Below are 12666 nucleotides of genomic sequence, written 5' to 3' on the forward strand. Positions count from 1 at the left end.
AGCTCTTGCCTGTGTGGCTCAGTTGGTTGGAACATTGTCTCATACACCAAAAGGATGTGGGTTCCATTCCTAGTCTGGGCACATCCCTAGGTTGCAGGATTGATCCTCAGTCAGGGCATGTATGGGAGGCAACTAATCGATGTTCCTCTCTCACACTGATGTCCCTCTCTCTCTCTCTCTCTCTCAAAGCAATAAACATATTTTTTTAATTTTACAAAGGTATTTGGAGAATGGCTTTCCCATAAAATATTTTCTGGCTACCCAGCCCACACTAACCTACTTAAAATTCCTGCTGTGCTTCCAGCCATGACAACAAAATTCGACACTTAACTTTTTGTAATTACCTCAGTATTTATTGTATGTATTGTTGATTAACACCTTGCCTAGAACTCACTATTTCTTAAAGGTTGTTATCCCCTCCCAGTCTTCCATACAAGCTCCTTGAGGATGGGACCATAGATATCATACTACTTGAACTGCCCCACCATGCTTAGCATAAAAGCTCAAAGTATTTACATTAAATTACACACTGTATCTCTTCACATGTAGGTGAAAGTAGGCTTTTCTTCTGATTAAACACCAATTATCACAAAATTCAATTAACTTCGATAACGAAATGTTGCTTTAGAGATATCACACATACTGATACCAATATTTTTACAAGAATAATTTACTATTAATACAAAATGATATTAATGTTTTCAAAAATACTGCTAAGCTTGATAGGTGGCAGGGGAGAGTGTAACAGGCAGCTATTCTGATTCTGTGGGTTAACCCACAGGCCTTGAGTCACACTGTCTAAATTCAAAGCCCAGCTCCACTCTGTTTGAGCTAAATGTCTTTGAGTGATTTATTTGCCACTTTTTGGTCTCAGTTGGCTTTCTCATCTACAAAACAGAGATGCTAATCTGTGGTTTCTACAAAATGTAAATATAATGATCAATGTGAAGCTCTTAGAATCATGATGCCTAAGCTAGCTATGTTATTAGTTAAGTAAACATGTTTACCGAAGGGTTTTATATCCTCTAAATTACTAGTCATTAAATCATGTTAGCTATACAGAAATCATACTTACAGAAAATCATCCCTTATGTTCCCGTTAAAAGTGCCACAGAGCCCTAGTGTTCTTCTTTTCCAAGTGCTGGTGAGCTGAATATAAATTCTTTCCCCATCTATAGCAAACAAAATCTTTAAACCAAATGTGGTTTTTAGAAGAATAAATAAGGAAGACAGAGTTTGAATTTCAACAATTCCTGTAGGAAAAAAAAATATATGTAAGTCAGTTTTGAGATTCACAGGCGGTGTTCTGAAATGCTAGCATACAGCAGGACTCTTCTTCCCAGAGACAGGGACGGACATGGAGGAGGCAGGAGCCCAGTTCATGCCCCTGTGCTCCGGGGCCAGTTTTTGACACAGTTTGCATGCTTTTATTGCTCTCATTTCCTTTCTGTCCCTCATTTCTGGATCTTAATCAGATATTTTTAATAAGTTGTCAGGTCCATATGAAGTTCCAGTTGACAAACATCACGTGGCAGGGTGGAGAGTCCTCAGACATTTAAAATCTGATCTCTCTTCCTCAACATGTATGTGTGCGTTTGTGTGTATTTTCCCAACACACATCACAATTCAGTAAGGCCCAGCCACTTTCCTCAAAAATTCCCCTTCTCTCGAGCCTTCCAGCCACAGGAAGAGCTCAGCACTTGAGAAACACATTTTATGAACCACCTTTAGAGACAAGAAATTTGTGTTTAGGATTGAACTGATAACTTTTGCCACCAGAAGTTCACTCCTGTATCTCTATCACAGTTTCTACCATCATCTGGCCACCAAACCCAGAAATATGAGAAGATTTTTTGATCACTTCATGTTTCTGTTGCCCTTCTCTAACCAACCCCATTCCAATTCATCACCAAGGTCAGACCTTTTTTTCTAAATAATTTTTAATCTACCTTCTTCTTCCCATCTCTATTGTCACTGCCTTAGATCAGTTCCTCTTCATTCCCTTCACACCCTATTTTAATCACATCCTAACTTTTCTCTGTGTTAGTTAGGAATGTCTAACATCTCTCAAAGCCACTTCTTTTATTTTAATATATTTTATTGATTATGCTATTACAGTTGTCCCATTTCCCCCCTTCATTCCCCTCCACCCTGTACACCCACCCACTTCCCCCACTTTAGTTCATGTCCATGTGTCATACTTATAAGTTCTTCAGCTTCTACATTTCTCATACTATTCTTACCCTCCCCCTGTCTATTTCCTGCCTACAATCTATGCTACTTATTCTCTGTACCTTTTCCCTCTCTCTCCTTCTCCCACTCCCCTGTTGCTAATCCTCCACGTGATCTCCATTTCTGTGGTTCTGTTCCTGTTCTAGTTGTTTGCTTAGTTTCTTTTGGTTTTGCTTTAGATGTGGTTGTTAATTATTGTGAGTTTGCTGTCCTTTTACTATACATGTTTTTTTTAATCTTCTTTTCTTAAATCAGTCCCTTTAACATTTCATAAAATAAGGGCTTGGTGATGATGAACTCCTTTAACTTGACCTTATCTGGGAAGCACTTTATCTGCCCTTCCATTCTAAATGAAAGCTTTGCTGGATAGAGTAATCTTGGATATAGGTCCTTGTCTTTCATGCCTTGGAATACTTCTTTCCAGCCCCTTCTTGCTTGTAAGGTCTCTTTTGAGAAATCAGCTGACAGTTTGATGGGAACTCCTTTGTAGGTTACTGTCTCCTTATCTCTTGCTGCTTCTAGGATTCCCTCCTTCATTTTTACCTTGGCTAATGTAATTATGATGTGCCTTGGTGTATTTCTTCTTGGGTCCAACTTCTTTGGGGCTCTCTGAGCTTCCTGGACTTCCTTGAATTCTATTTCCTTTGCCAGAATGGGGAAGTTCTCCTTTATTATTTGTTCAAATACATTTTCAATCTGTTGGTCTACCTCTTCCCCTTCTGGTACCCCTATAATTCAGATGTTGGAAAGTTTAAAGATGTCCTGGAGGTTCCTAAGCTTCTCCTCGTTTTTTTGAATTCTTATTTCTCCATTTTCTACTGTTTGGTTGTTTCTTTCTTCCTTGTGGTCCACTCTACTGTTTTGAGTCCCAGTTTCCTTCCCATCACTATTGGTTCCCTGTGCATTTTCCTTCATTTCTTTTATGGTAACCTGCATTTGTTCATCTAATTTGCGCCCAAAATCAACCAATTCTGTGAGCTTCCTGATCACCAGTGTTTTGAACTGTGCATCTGATAGGTTAGCTATCTCTTAGTCGCTCAGAAGGCTGAGTTCTGGGGCACTGATTTGTTTTTCTGTTTGAGCCATCTCTCTCTCCCTCTCTCTCCCTCCCTCTCTCTCTCTCTCTCTCTCTCTCTTTTTATTGTTTGGTTGCTCCTGCTATGGTGATGGGCAGAGCCTTAGGTGTTCACCAGGGCTGGGCACCCCAGTCCCTAGTTTGTGACGTTGTATGTGAGGGCGGGGTTGAGAGGGAACAATGGCTGTAGCTCCGTTCTCCGTGGGACCTCAGTCCCTTTCCTGGGATCCTTGGTTGTGCACTCTGCCCTGCTCCACAATCGCCGCCTCACTGGGTCTGCCAGCTGCCACTTGTATACTCAGGGTCCACCTGCTGCAATCTTGTGTGCCCCAGATGCCTTACGAGCTCGAGCTCCCAGTTGCCTTTTGCGCCCAATTCTCCCAGTTCTCCGTGCTGCACCACTACCCGAGCCTGGCTGTTTGTCTCTGCCCCTCCTGCCAGTCTGGATAAATGGGTCTATTTCAACTTCTCGGCTGTCCAACTTCCATTCAGATAAATTTTCTGCCAGTTCTGGGTGTTATTCTGCCTCTAAATTGTTGTTGTTCCAGTCTTGGTTGTGCATGAGGATACAGTGCGTCCACCTATACCTCCATCTTGCCAGAAGTCCTCAAAGCCACTTCTACACTGCCATAACAGTGTTATATCCCCCCAAAGACTATGTCATTAAATCTGTTTATTTGGGTGAACCACATAAGAGTCATTTTTGTACATAAAAATGGCAAACTAATAATAGTTTTATACCCAATTTTATATCAAGTTCAACTTCTTTAGCATGGCAATCACTAGTATAGTCATGTAATTTCTAATACAAATTGGGACATTTCTGGGAGTAACACCGAGTGTTATTAAACTATGCTAGAACACAGATGTAAACAGGGCCTGTCCCAGGAAAATTACAATGAATGATGCCTGGACGTAAGGCCTTCCCCAGCCTCGCCCCCACCTATTGCCCTTTTCTCCTCTCTGCACATTCTCCATTTACCCTCTTCATGTTTTAGTAATGTTAACCTAGCTATAGTTCCCCCTAAACATACTGCAGAGCTCTACACCTTGTTGCTCTGCATGGAACACTTTCACCATCTCTTTCATCCCAGTGATCCTCCTTCAGAAAACTTTCCTGACCATACCTGCGTACCCCTCCTGAAGGCTGGGAAAGCTGCACTCATTTAGACCCCCAAAGCCTTTGTAAGTGGCTATTTGCTTATATCTCTCCCCTCTCAAACTTTCAGCCATTTGAAGTAAACACTAGGTCCCATAAATATGGTTGTCTCTACCATGTTAGGTGAGGATCTGGCAACATACAGACACTGAAACGTTAGGAGAGGCAGCCAATGGGAGAAGCTTCCATTTAGGTTGTTTTATTATTGTTTTAATATGAGGAAAGTTCATCATTAGCATTGCATCTTACCATTCAGGCTGAAGCCTTGGTTAGGACCGGTGAGGATTTGTCCTCCCCTACTAACTGTCACTTGTTTGTTAAAATCATCCTCCAGAATTAGAGTTATAGACTGAAGGCAGACCAAGCCAAGGTTCTGCATAAAAACCAAATCATCAGTTAAAGACATGAGAGAGATAAAGAGACATGAAAAGAAACAGGGACAGTGGGAGAGAAAAACAGGTGAGGGAGTGAAAGTAGGAAAGAAGAAGAAAGAGTACACTTACATGAAGACTTCTGGTACATAGAAAGCTTGAGTATAAGTAATATAATAAAGTAATTACTATATACTCCATCTTATCCATTACTAATAAAATATATCTTTAAGTGTATTGAATATACCATATACACATGTACTTTACATAGAACATTGAATAATGTTTTCAATTAAGTGCCAATAACTATGTTTTTCAAAGTACCTCTCTAAATTCACTTAAGTGGTATATTAGATGTTAAAAAATCAATAAGGAAAAAAACAAAAATTATGATTCTTTGTAGAAAACTTTTTCAAATTTCTAAAGTATTGCAAAGGAAAAAATCAAACTGGAAAATAGCAAATAAAGTAGTTGAGAATTTTTGCTGGAGTAACCATTTTATATTATAATACAACCAGAAAATTAATGATTTTTACAAAATTTTGACTACCTGATTTGGACAGAGGGAAGATTCAGGTATTTTCATTTATGAATTATCGATGTGTTTATTTGAAGAAAAAGCCTAAAATAAATGTTTCAGTGTGCTAAGAAATGTATTATATTTATTTAGAATAATATGAAGCCTCTCCAGTATTGTCTAAATCATCTCTTTAAAATAGTATTTTTGAAGTAACCAAAAACTAAGGTCCATTATGTTACTATGCATGAAATGCTCAAAAACTATACATAAAATATCATTTTTAAAAGAAAGAAAATACAGGTAAATGTATGTTACTTAATCTAAGACATATTTGTTCTCATATTGTAATATCTCTGAAATCAGGACACATCATATGATCATTAGGATAATGGTAGGTGAATGATGCATTTTAACAATCAACTTAATTTTAAAGAAAATCACTATACCCACTCATGTTACCATTCTTAACCTAGATATAAATTTGAGTCAAAAAAATGAACATTTCTCTGGTCATTCTGAGATAGTCTTACCTGCTCACAGTGAGCTTTCTCTAAAGTAATTGTGAACTTGTCTTTTCCAGTCCCTTTCACAAGGACATACTGGCACATTCCAATGAAAGAATAATGTCGGCCATCAAAAGTTGTGAAATGAGAGTCACCTACAACAGAGCATTGAACTACCAAAAAAAAAAAAAAAAAGATAAAAAAGAATAGAGAAAGAAGGAGAAGGAAGAGAAAGAAATTATTTAGTCTTAAAAAGCCAGTCAAATTAGAGTAGATAATCATGTATCAAAAACAATAGCTAAAATGTTTAAAATGTATTAGTTTGACAAATTTACTAAATTATGTTATTCTATTTAACTTAAAGTTTATTAAATGATAACTCTTTCACATGTTTTAGGTTTTGTAATATTTTTACTATTTTAATAAAATTTTTACCAAAGTTGCCTGTTCAAAGCTATCATTTATTCAATTTCCCATTTATCCTGACTATCTGGATTTATAGATCATTACATCTCTTATTATACATGAGATCACCTCTTAAATATCATTGCTATGTTCCTGCTCAATTTCCAAAACATGAGAAATTTTCTTTAAAAATATTTTAAAAGATTACCTGGACAATCATGCTCAGTGCAGTTCCAAATTCCACCAACACATACACTAGATAAAATGATAAATGTGTTAATCTACTAGCATAGAAAAACTGTATTGTTTGCATTGATATATTGATTAATGTACCAAAATATATCATGTTTATAGGCTCAGAATAATTGGACTTGGAAAATATCTCCACACAACTTTAATTAACTGATAGATATGTGCTGGCCAGCACCTAAATTATTATTTGTTGTGCGTCATACTTAAAAATCACTAACAATGATACAAGTGTGTACTAATCAAACAGAGAACTTGTTTTTGTCCTTTTCTCATTGCTTAAACTGAAAAAGTTCACACACACAAAAGTATTTACCTATATCATTAGAGAACCACACATAAAGAGTTCAGATTAATAAAATAACACATCTACTACAAATGAAGAAAATTGGTTTTGAGGATCATCAGACATTGAAGACAGAGAAAAGACATCTTATGTAAGATAAATTCTTCCTTTTACTGTCAAAAAGACATGAATTTTGGAGGATAGAAGCAGCCTCTGAAAGGCAGGAGCTCAAATTGGTATTAAGAACATGGTTAGATGTACTATAGTTTTTTGATCCATTCATTTACTGATGGGCACCTAGGTTGCTTCCAACACTTGGCTATTGTAAATTGTGCTGCTATGAACATCGGGGTGCATAGGTTCTTTTGGATTGGTGTTTCAGGGTTCTTAGGATATAATCCTAGCAGTGGAATTGCTGGGTCAAAAGGCATATCCATTTTTAGTTTTCTGAGGAATTCCATACTATTTTCCATAGTGGTTGTACCAGTCTGCATTCTCACCAACAGTGCACTAGGGTCCCTTTTTCTCCACAGCCTCTGCAACCCTTGTTGTTTGTTACTTTGTTTATGATGGCCATTCTGACTGGTGTGAAGTGGTATTTCATTGTGGTTTTAATTTGCATCTCTCTGATAGCTAGCGATATTGAGCATCTTTTCATGTGTCTCTGGATCCTCTGTATGTCCTCCTTGGAGAAGTGTCTGTTCAAGTCCATTGCCCATTTTTTAATTGGGTTGTTTGTCTTCTTAGAGTGGAGTTGTGTAAGTTCTTTATATATTTTGGAGACTAAACCCTTGTCTGAGGTATTCTATGCAGCAAAAAGAAAGAAGGAGCTCCTACCCTTTGCAACAGCATGAATGCAACTGGAAAGCATTATGCTAAGCGAAATAAGCCAGGCAGTAAAAGACAAATATCATATGATCTCACCTTTAACAGGAACCTAAACAACAAAACAAAGAAACAAGCAAAATATAACCAAAGACACTGAAATAGAGAACAGTCTGACAGTGTTCAAAGGGGAGAGGGAAGGGAATTTCAGGGGAAAAGGGGAAGGGTTTACAGGAACAAGTATAAAAGGCACATGATGGGGATAGGGGAGGGTGGAAATGGGAGGGAGGAAGGGAGGGCAGGGTGGGTGGGCTGGGATGGGAGTAAAAGATAGAAAATTGTACTGCAACAACAATTAAAGTAAAATTTAAAAAAGAAAAGAAATAATTCATTAAAAAAAAGAACATGGTTAGTTAGCCAATGGTATTTCGTTTTACACACTGGCAGCAAAAGGGGTGAAACCTGATGCCAATTAAATCTCTGCTGCTCTCTAGGACTGCCCCAGAGTGAGGAATGCTTGCCAGCAATAGTCCTGGCTTATTTAATAAGAAATTCTAAGTGCTTCTAATCATGGCCCAAAACTGGCACTATGGAGAGTCACTTTTTAAAATATTAATAGAGGAGGTCAAGGAGAACCATTAAATCTAGAGTAAAAGTATGTGCGAATTAGTGATTAAAAATAAGAAGAAAATGCAACATAGGTAAAGATTTTATGAAATTCCCCAGGAAAGTGAGAAGAATTATGTTACAAAGGAATGCACAGATGTTCCCCCACCCCTGCACAGACTTCAAATAAAATACAAACTACGGTTGAAATTTTTAGAAGACAATCAGTAAGGACTACACACTTTTAAACAAATGTCATGGTAAAGTTGTCGACTAGCTGGGCACCCAGAAATCAGCAGCTTGCATTGATCACATACCATTCGGTGCACTCTTGTTCAATTTTTGAACCAACTGAATAAGCTAGTCCATGAAAACTACATGGGCAGTTTTCCAAGGAGATGCAAGCCCCATTTTCCATAATGAGTCCTATTTAAGAAAAACATATATCAAATTTTCAAAGAAATAATAAAGATTTTATTCTATATATATAATAATTTAACCAACTTTTATTGAACACTGGATAACAAAATACAAATCACTTTACTTTCAAGGAAGTTACCAATCCCTCGGTTCTACCTCAATCAGCAGCTACCTTTTAAGTCTCTACTTCAGTGATTTTTAACTTTCTTATGCAATGACTTGTCATCAAAAATTCAAAGTTCACCGTACAGAATACAGGCAACTAAGAAAATATATTCTTGGTTCAATCTCAGTTCATCTCAAAATGAGAGATTTGCACCATCATCACACATAAAACAAATAGCCAGGCAGTGCTACTCAAAGGGCAAGCACAGTAGAAATGCATTTGTTACTTCTCTCTAATGAGTAGAGATGGTTGAGCCAGAGAGTAAATCAGCTGTGTTACTAAACACACTGTTTCATTCAGCTGACGTTCTTTTTTCTGAGCAAGAATTTCTAAATGAAGGAAGCACTGACTTATTTTTTGGTGTATTAATTTATATTCCAGTGCAAAGTCTTTATCTCATCAGTTCATGATAACAAACAGTGCAGGCCCAGCACTCGTCTGAAGATCCTCCTCTACATAACCCCAACTGAGCAATGGGCTGAGCTCGACAGATCCGGCTCCAGGGAGTTCTCACTTGTATTAACTATATGACAGTGTTAAAATAACTTAACATCTCTGGGATTTTATTCTCTTAGTCTATAAATATAAAAGAGTTTGAGTAAATTCTAAGTGTTCTCTAAAAAAGGTCTATCGCTGTAGGAGTCATTCTTAAATTTAAATTCTACCTCTGTCATTGGTTGTGTTACTTATAATTTCAAATATTTAAACTACATTGCAACTAAAATCTTGTACTGCCAAAACTTAAAGGCTTTTTAATGAAATTGCTTTAATAAATTATTAAATATCTTTAAATATTTCAGAGAACAAAATAGTTGCCATGGGTAATGTCAGGGCTCTAGATTCCAAATTTTCTGGGAAATTTACAAAGCAATTAGCCTTTTTATTAAAGAAAAGCAGCCTTTTCTATTAGTCACTTAAAGGACAAAATCCTACAAAGGCAGAGAATTGCAATAGCCTTAATGTCCTGGGAGAGAATGTTGTAACATAATTCTGTGATTACAGGATGGTATTTTGTACAAATGGAGATGGGATTTCTTTCATGGAACACTAACCATCTGGACAGTAACATCCATCAAGACATTGGAGATTGCTCCCAAGACATTCTTTCTCAAATGTGCAGGTGGGTGGGCAACAACTGATACAGTCCCGATGGACGAAGCTATCATCACATTTATCAGCTGAAATGGACAAACAGGGGAGAGCCGTAAGTCAACTTCATTCACCTCAAAAAAAAAATTAGCATTTCAGAAGGTTTGCAAGTTTACCATTATCACTGCATCATGAAAAACAAATCCTTTCAATTCATCCATTTTGAGTATTCGGGGAAGTTTTGAAAACTAGAATAAGCCTAAAATTAACAAAAGTACACCAGGCTTGGAAAGTAAGAAAACATACTACATGCTGGAAAGTCATCTCTCCAGTCTTGAATAGGGTAGCCAGCGTGGGAACAGGCTCTAGCGTACTCCGTGGCTGCCCGGCAGTAGGTCTCATCATCGTCAGCTCTGGAAAGGGAGAAAACAAAGGCAGAATCACATCAGAAATATGGACAGAATTTACATCTTTGAGCTCCTGACCTCTACTAGAAATGTTTAGTATGTGGTGAATATTCCAATATTAACTGATGTCAGCATGTACGTAATACGTTACATATACTAATACAGAAAATAAATCAACATAGGGTCCCAGCTAAAAAAGACCTAGGTAAATTGTCGTCATCAAAGTCTTAAATTATTTGACCACTCATCTTTTGATTCAACCATGTCCCTAAAACTGAAAAACATTTCTATTTTAATTCTGACATTGTTCCAGAATTCTTGTATGGAATTTTGGCTCCTGCACAAAGCATCCCAGACCTTTTAGAATTTAATAAATCCTATTACAACAGATAAAATTCTATCACAACAAAATCACCAAATGTGAATATTATTTCAAAGATACCATGCTCTTGATAGTCTACACACTGGAATAAAACCAATACTAACAATCTGTACCACTTCTGAAAGATTGAATAAATAGCACTTAACCTAAGATTTTAAAAATTAATACTTTCAAGTTTAAATTACTAAAGCTAGTTACTTTGATAATATTGCCAAAAGTAAATAATCTCTAATTATTTTCCTATAATCACCCTAGAAGCTCCCCCAAACAAATATAACAGGTCAGCCAATTTCCAAAGCAGATTAGCAAGGTACCTATAAAATAAGGAAGGTTTATAGTAAGATAGTTAGCTTGTTTTTCAACCCATCAAACTCAAAATTGAATATTTAGTATCTTACAAGATAATGACCTTAAGAATGCTGCATTTTGTGAACCTTAGCATTTTCAGTATTTCTATTGTAAAAGCTGCCCATCTCTAATTGAGTTTTTCCTGTGCTACTGTAATTGGAGTCATCCGCTTATCTAGTCCAATTAACCAACCTTTAGAAGGAAAAAGGTTGAGCAGATAAACCTCAAACTCAGAAAATATTCTAAACCTCCAAATAAGAAAAGTCTCTGAAAGTCAAGGTAAGCTAAAATTATTCCATTCTTAGAAAGACATGAAGTTTATGATTTCCCTTAAAACATGTGCACTGTCTCTTACAGTTAATAGAAGCTTTCAAAGTTAGCAAATTAACTGAATATTGGTTTTTCAACTCAGTGCAACTATTATTAAAATAGCTGCCATTGTTAAGTATCTAAATTACTCTAGGATTCATGCTAGGCATGTTACATGTAGCAGCACACAAAAATTCACAACAATTGAGCAGGAAAGAAATTATTATCCCTATTTACTGAGGGAGAATGAGTGTTAAGGAACTGTTGTTGATTGACCTTGATGTGGCAGAACTAAAACCATTTCCTTGCTTTGCCATTCTTAGATACAGAAACAGAGATTAACTTCTAGAACTAGCATTGTATCATTCTTTAAATTTCAACTGAGGCATCTTCTCTGTGGAGCCTTCACAGGGGCTCCCTGATAAAGTCAGCAGTCCTCCCCACATTCACAGCACATTGCATTTAGAGCATTTGTCATTTCTGGACACCTGTTCCTCAGCCCTACTAGAATCTGAGTGCCCAGGACAAGATCCCTTTTTAAATTGTTTGTTTCTCTTGCCCTGGCCAGGTGGCTCAGGCTGTTAAAGCACCATCAGTACACCAAACAAGGTTGCAGTTTCCATTCCAGCACAGGGCACATACCTAGATTGTGGCTCCATTCCCTGTCAGGGCATGTGAAGAAGACAGCCGATGATGTTTCTCTCTCACATCAATGTTTCTTTCTCTCTCCCCTCCCACACCGCAATCAATGAACAGATCTTCAGGTACAGATCCTCAGGTGAGGATTAGAAAAGTAAAATAACACTGGCTAATGTAGCTCAATGGATTAAGCACTGGCCTATTAAACCAAAGAGTCACTGGTTCGATTCCCAGTCAGGGAACATGCCTGGGTTGCAGGCCAGGTCCTTAATGGGGGGTGTGGGAGACACAACCACACATTGATGTTTCTCTCCCTCTCTTTCTCCCTCCCTTTCCCTGTCTAAAGGAATAAATAAATTAAATATTTTAAAAATTAAAAACAGAAAAGTAAAATAAAATAAATTGTTTTTGTTTCTCCAGGGTGTGGCACAATACTCAGTTCAGAATAGATGCTCAGAACATATGTATTGGATCAAATTCAATATACTATCTTAATTCAAGCAGGAAATCAATTTGAATTCAGCAAATTCACAATGCTATTCTCATGATATAGGGCCCCTGTGATGCAGTCCTCTAATGTATAAGAAATGAAGGGAATCTGCTTTAGGGGAGAAAGAATGTAGGCAGGTCTAGTCCTGGGGGACATACTGAGAGGAGTGAAAGGCTCACTGTAGA

General features: G+C 37.2%; 1 protein-coding gene across 1 annotated transcript in view; it reads right to left on the bottom strand.

Moving 5' to 3' along the window:
* OTOGL (otogelin like) overlaps window positions 1–12666 on the bottom strand; it is a 128586-nt gene that overhangs the window by 89304 nt on the left and 26616 nt on the right. The window contains exons 11-17 of the mRNA XM_036018638.1: window positions 10213–10319; window positions 9870–9995; window positions 8549–8657; window positions 6474–6520; window positions 5888–6033; window positions 4716–4839; window positions 1076–1253 (exon numbers count right to left, since the gene is read on the bottom strand). Coding sequence (XP_035874531.1) covers window positions 1076–1253; window positions 4716–4839; window positions 5888–6033; window positions 6474–6520; window positions 8549–8657; window positions 9870–9995; window positions 10213–10319 — 837 coding nt within the window. The remainder of the gene's footprint in view (window positions 1–1075; window positions 1254–4715; window positions 4840–5887; window positions 6034–6473; window positions 6521–8548; window positions 8658–9869; window positions 9996–10212; window positions 10320–12666) is intronic.

Source organism: Phyllostomus discolor, chromosome 2 (assembly GCF_004126475.2).
Source record: "Phyllostomus discolor isolate MPI-MPIP mPhyDis1 chromosome 2, mPhyDis1.pri.v3, whole genome shotgun sequence".
Classification (NCBI taxonomy): domain Eukaryota; kingdom Metazoa; phylum Chordata; class Mammalia; order Chiroptera; family Phyllostomidae; genus Phyllostomus; species Phyllostomus discolor.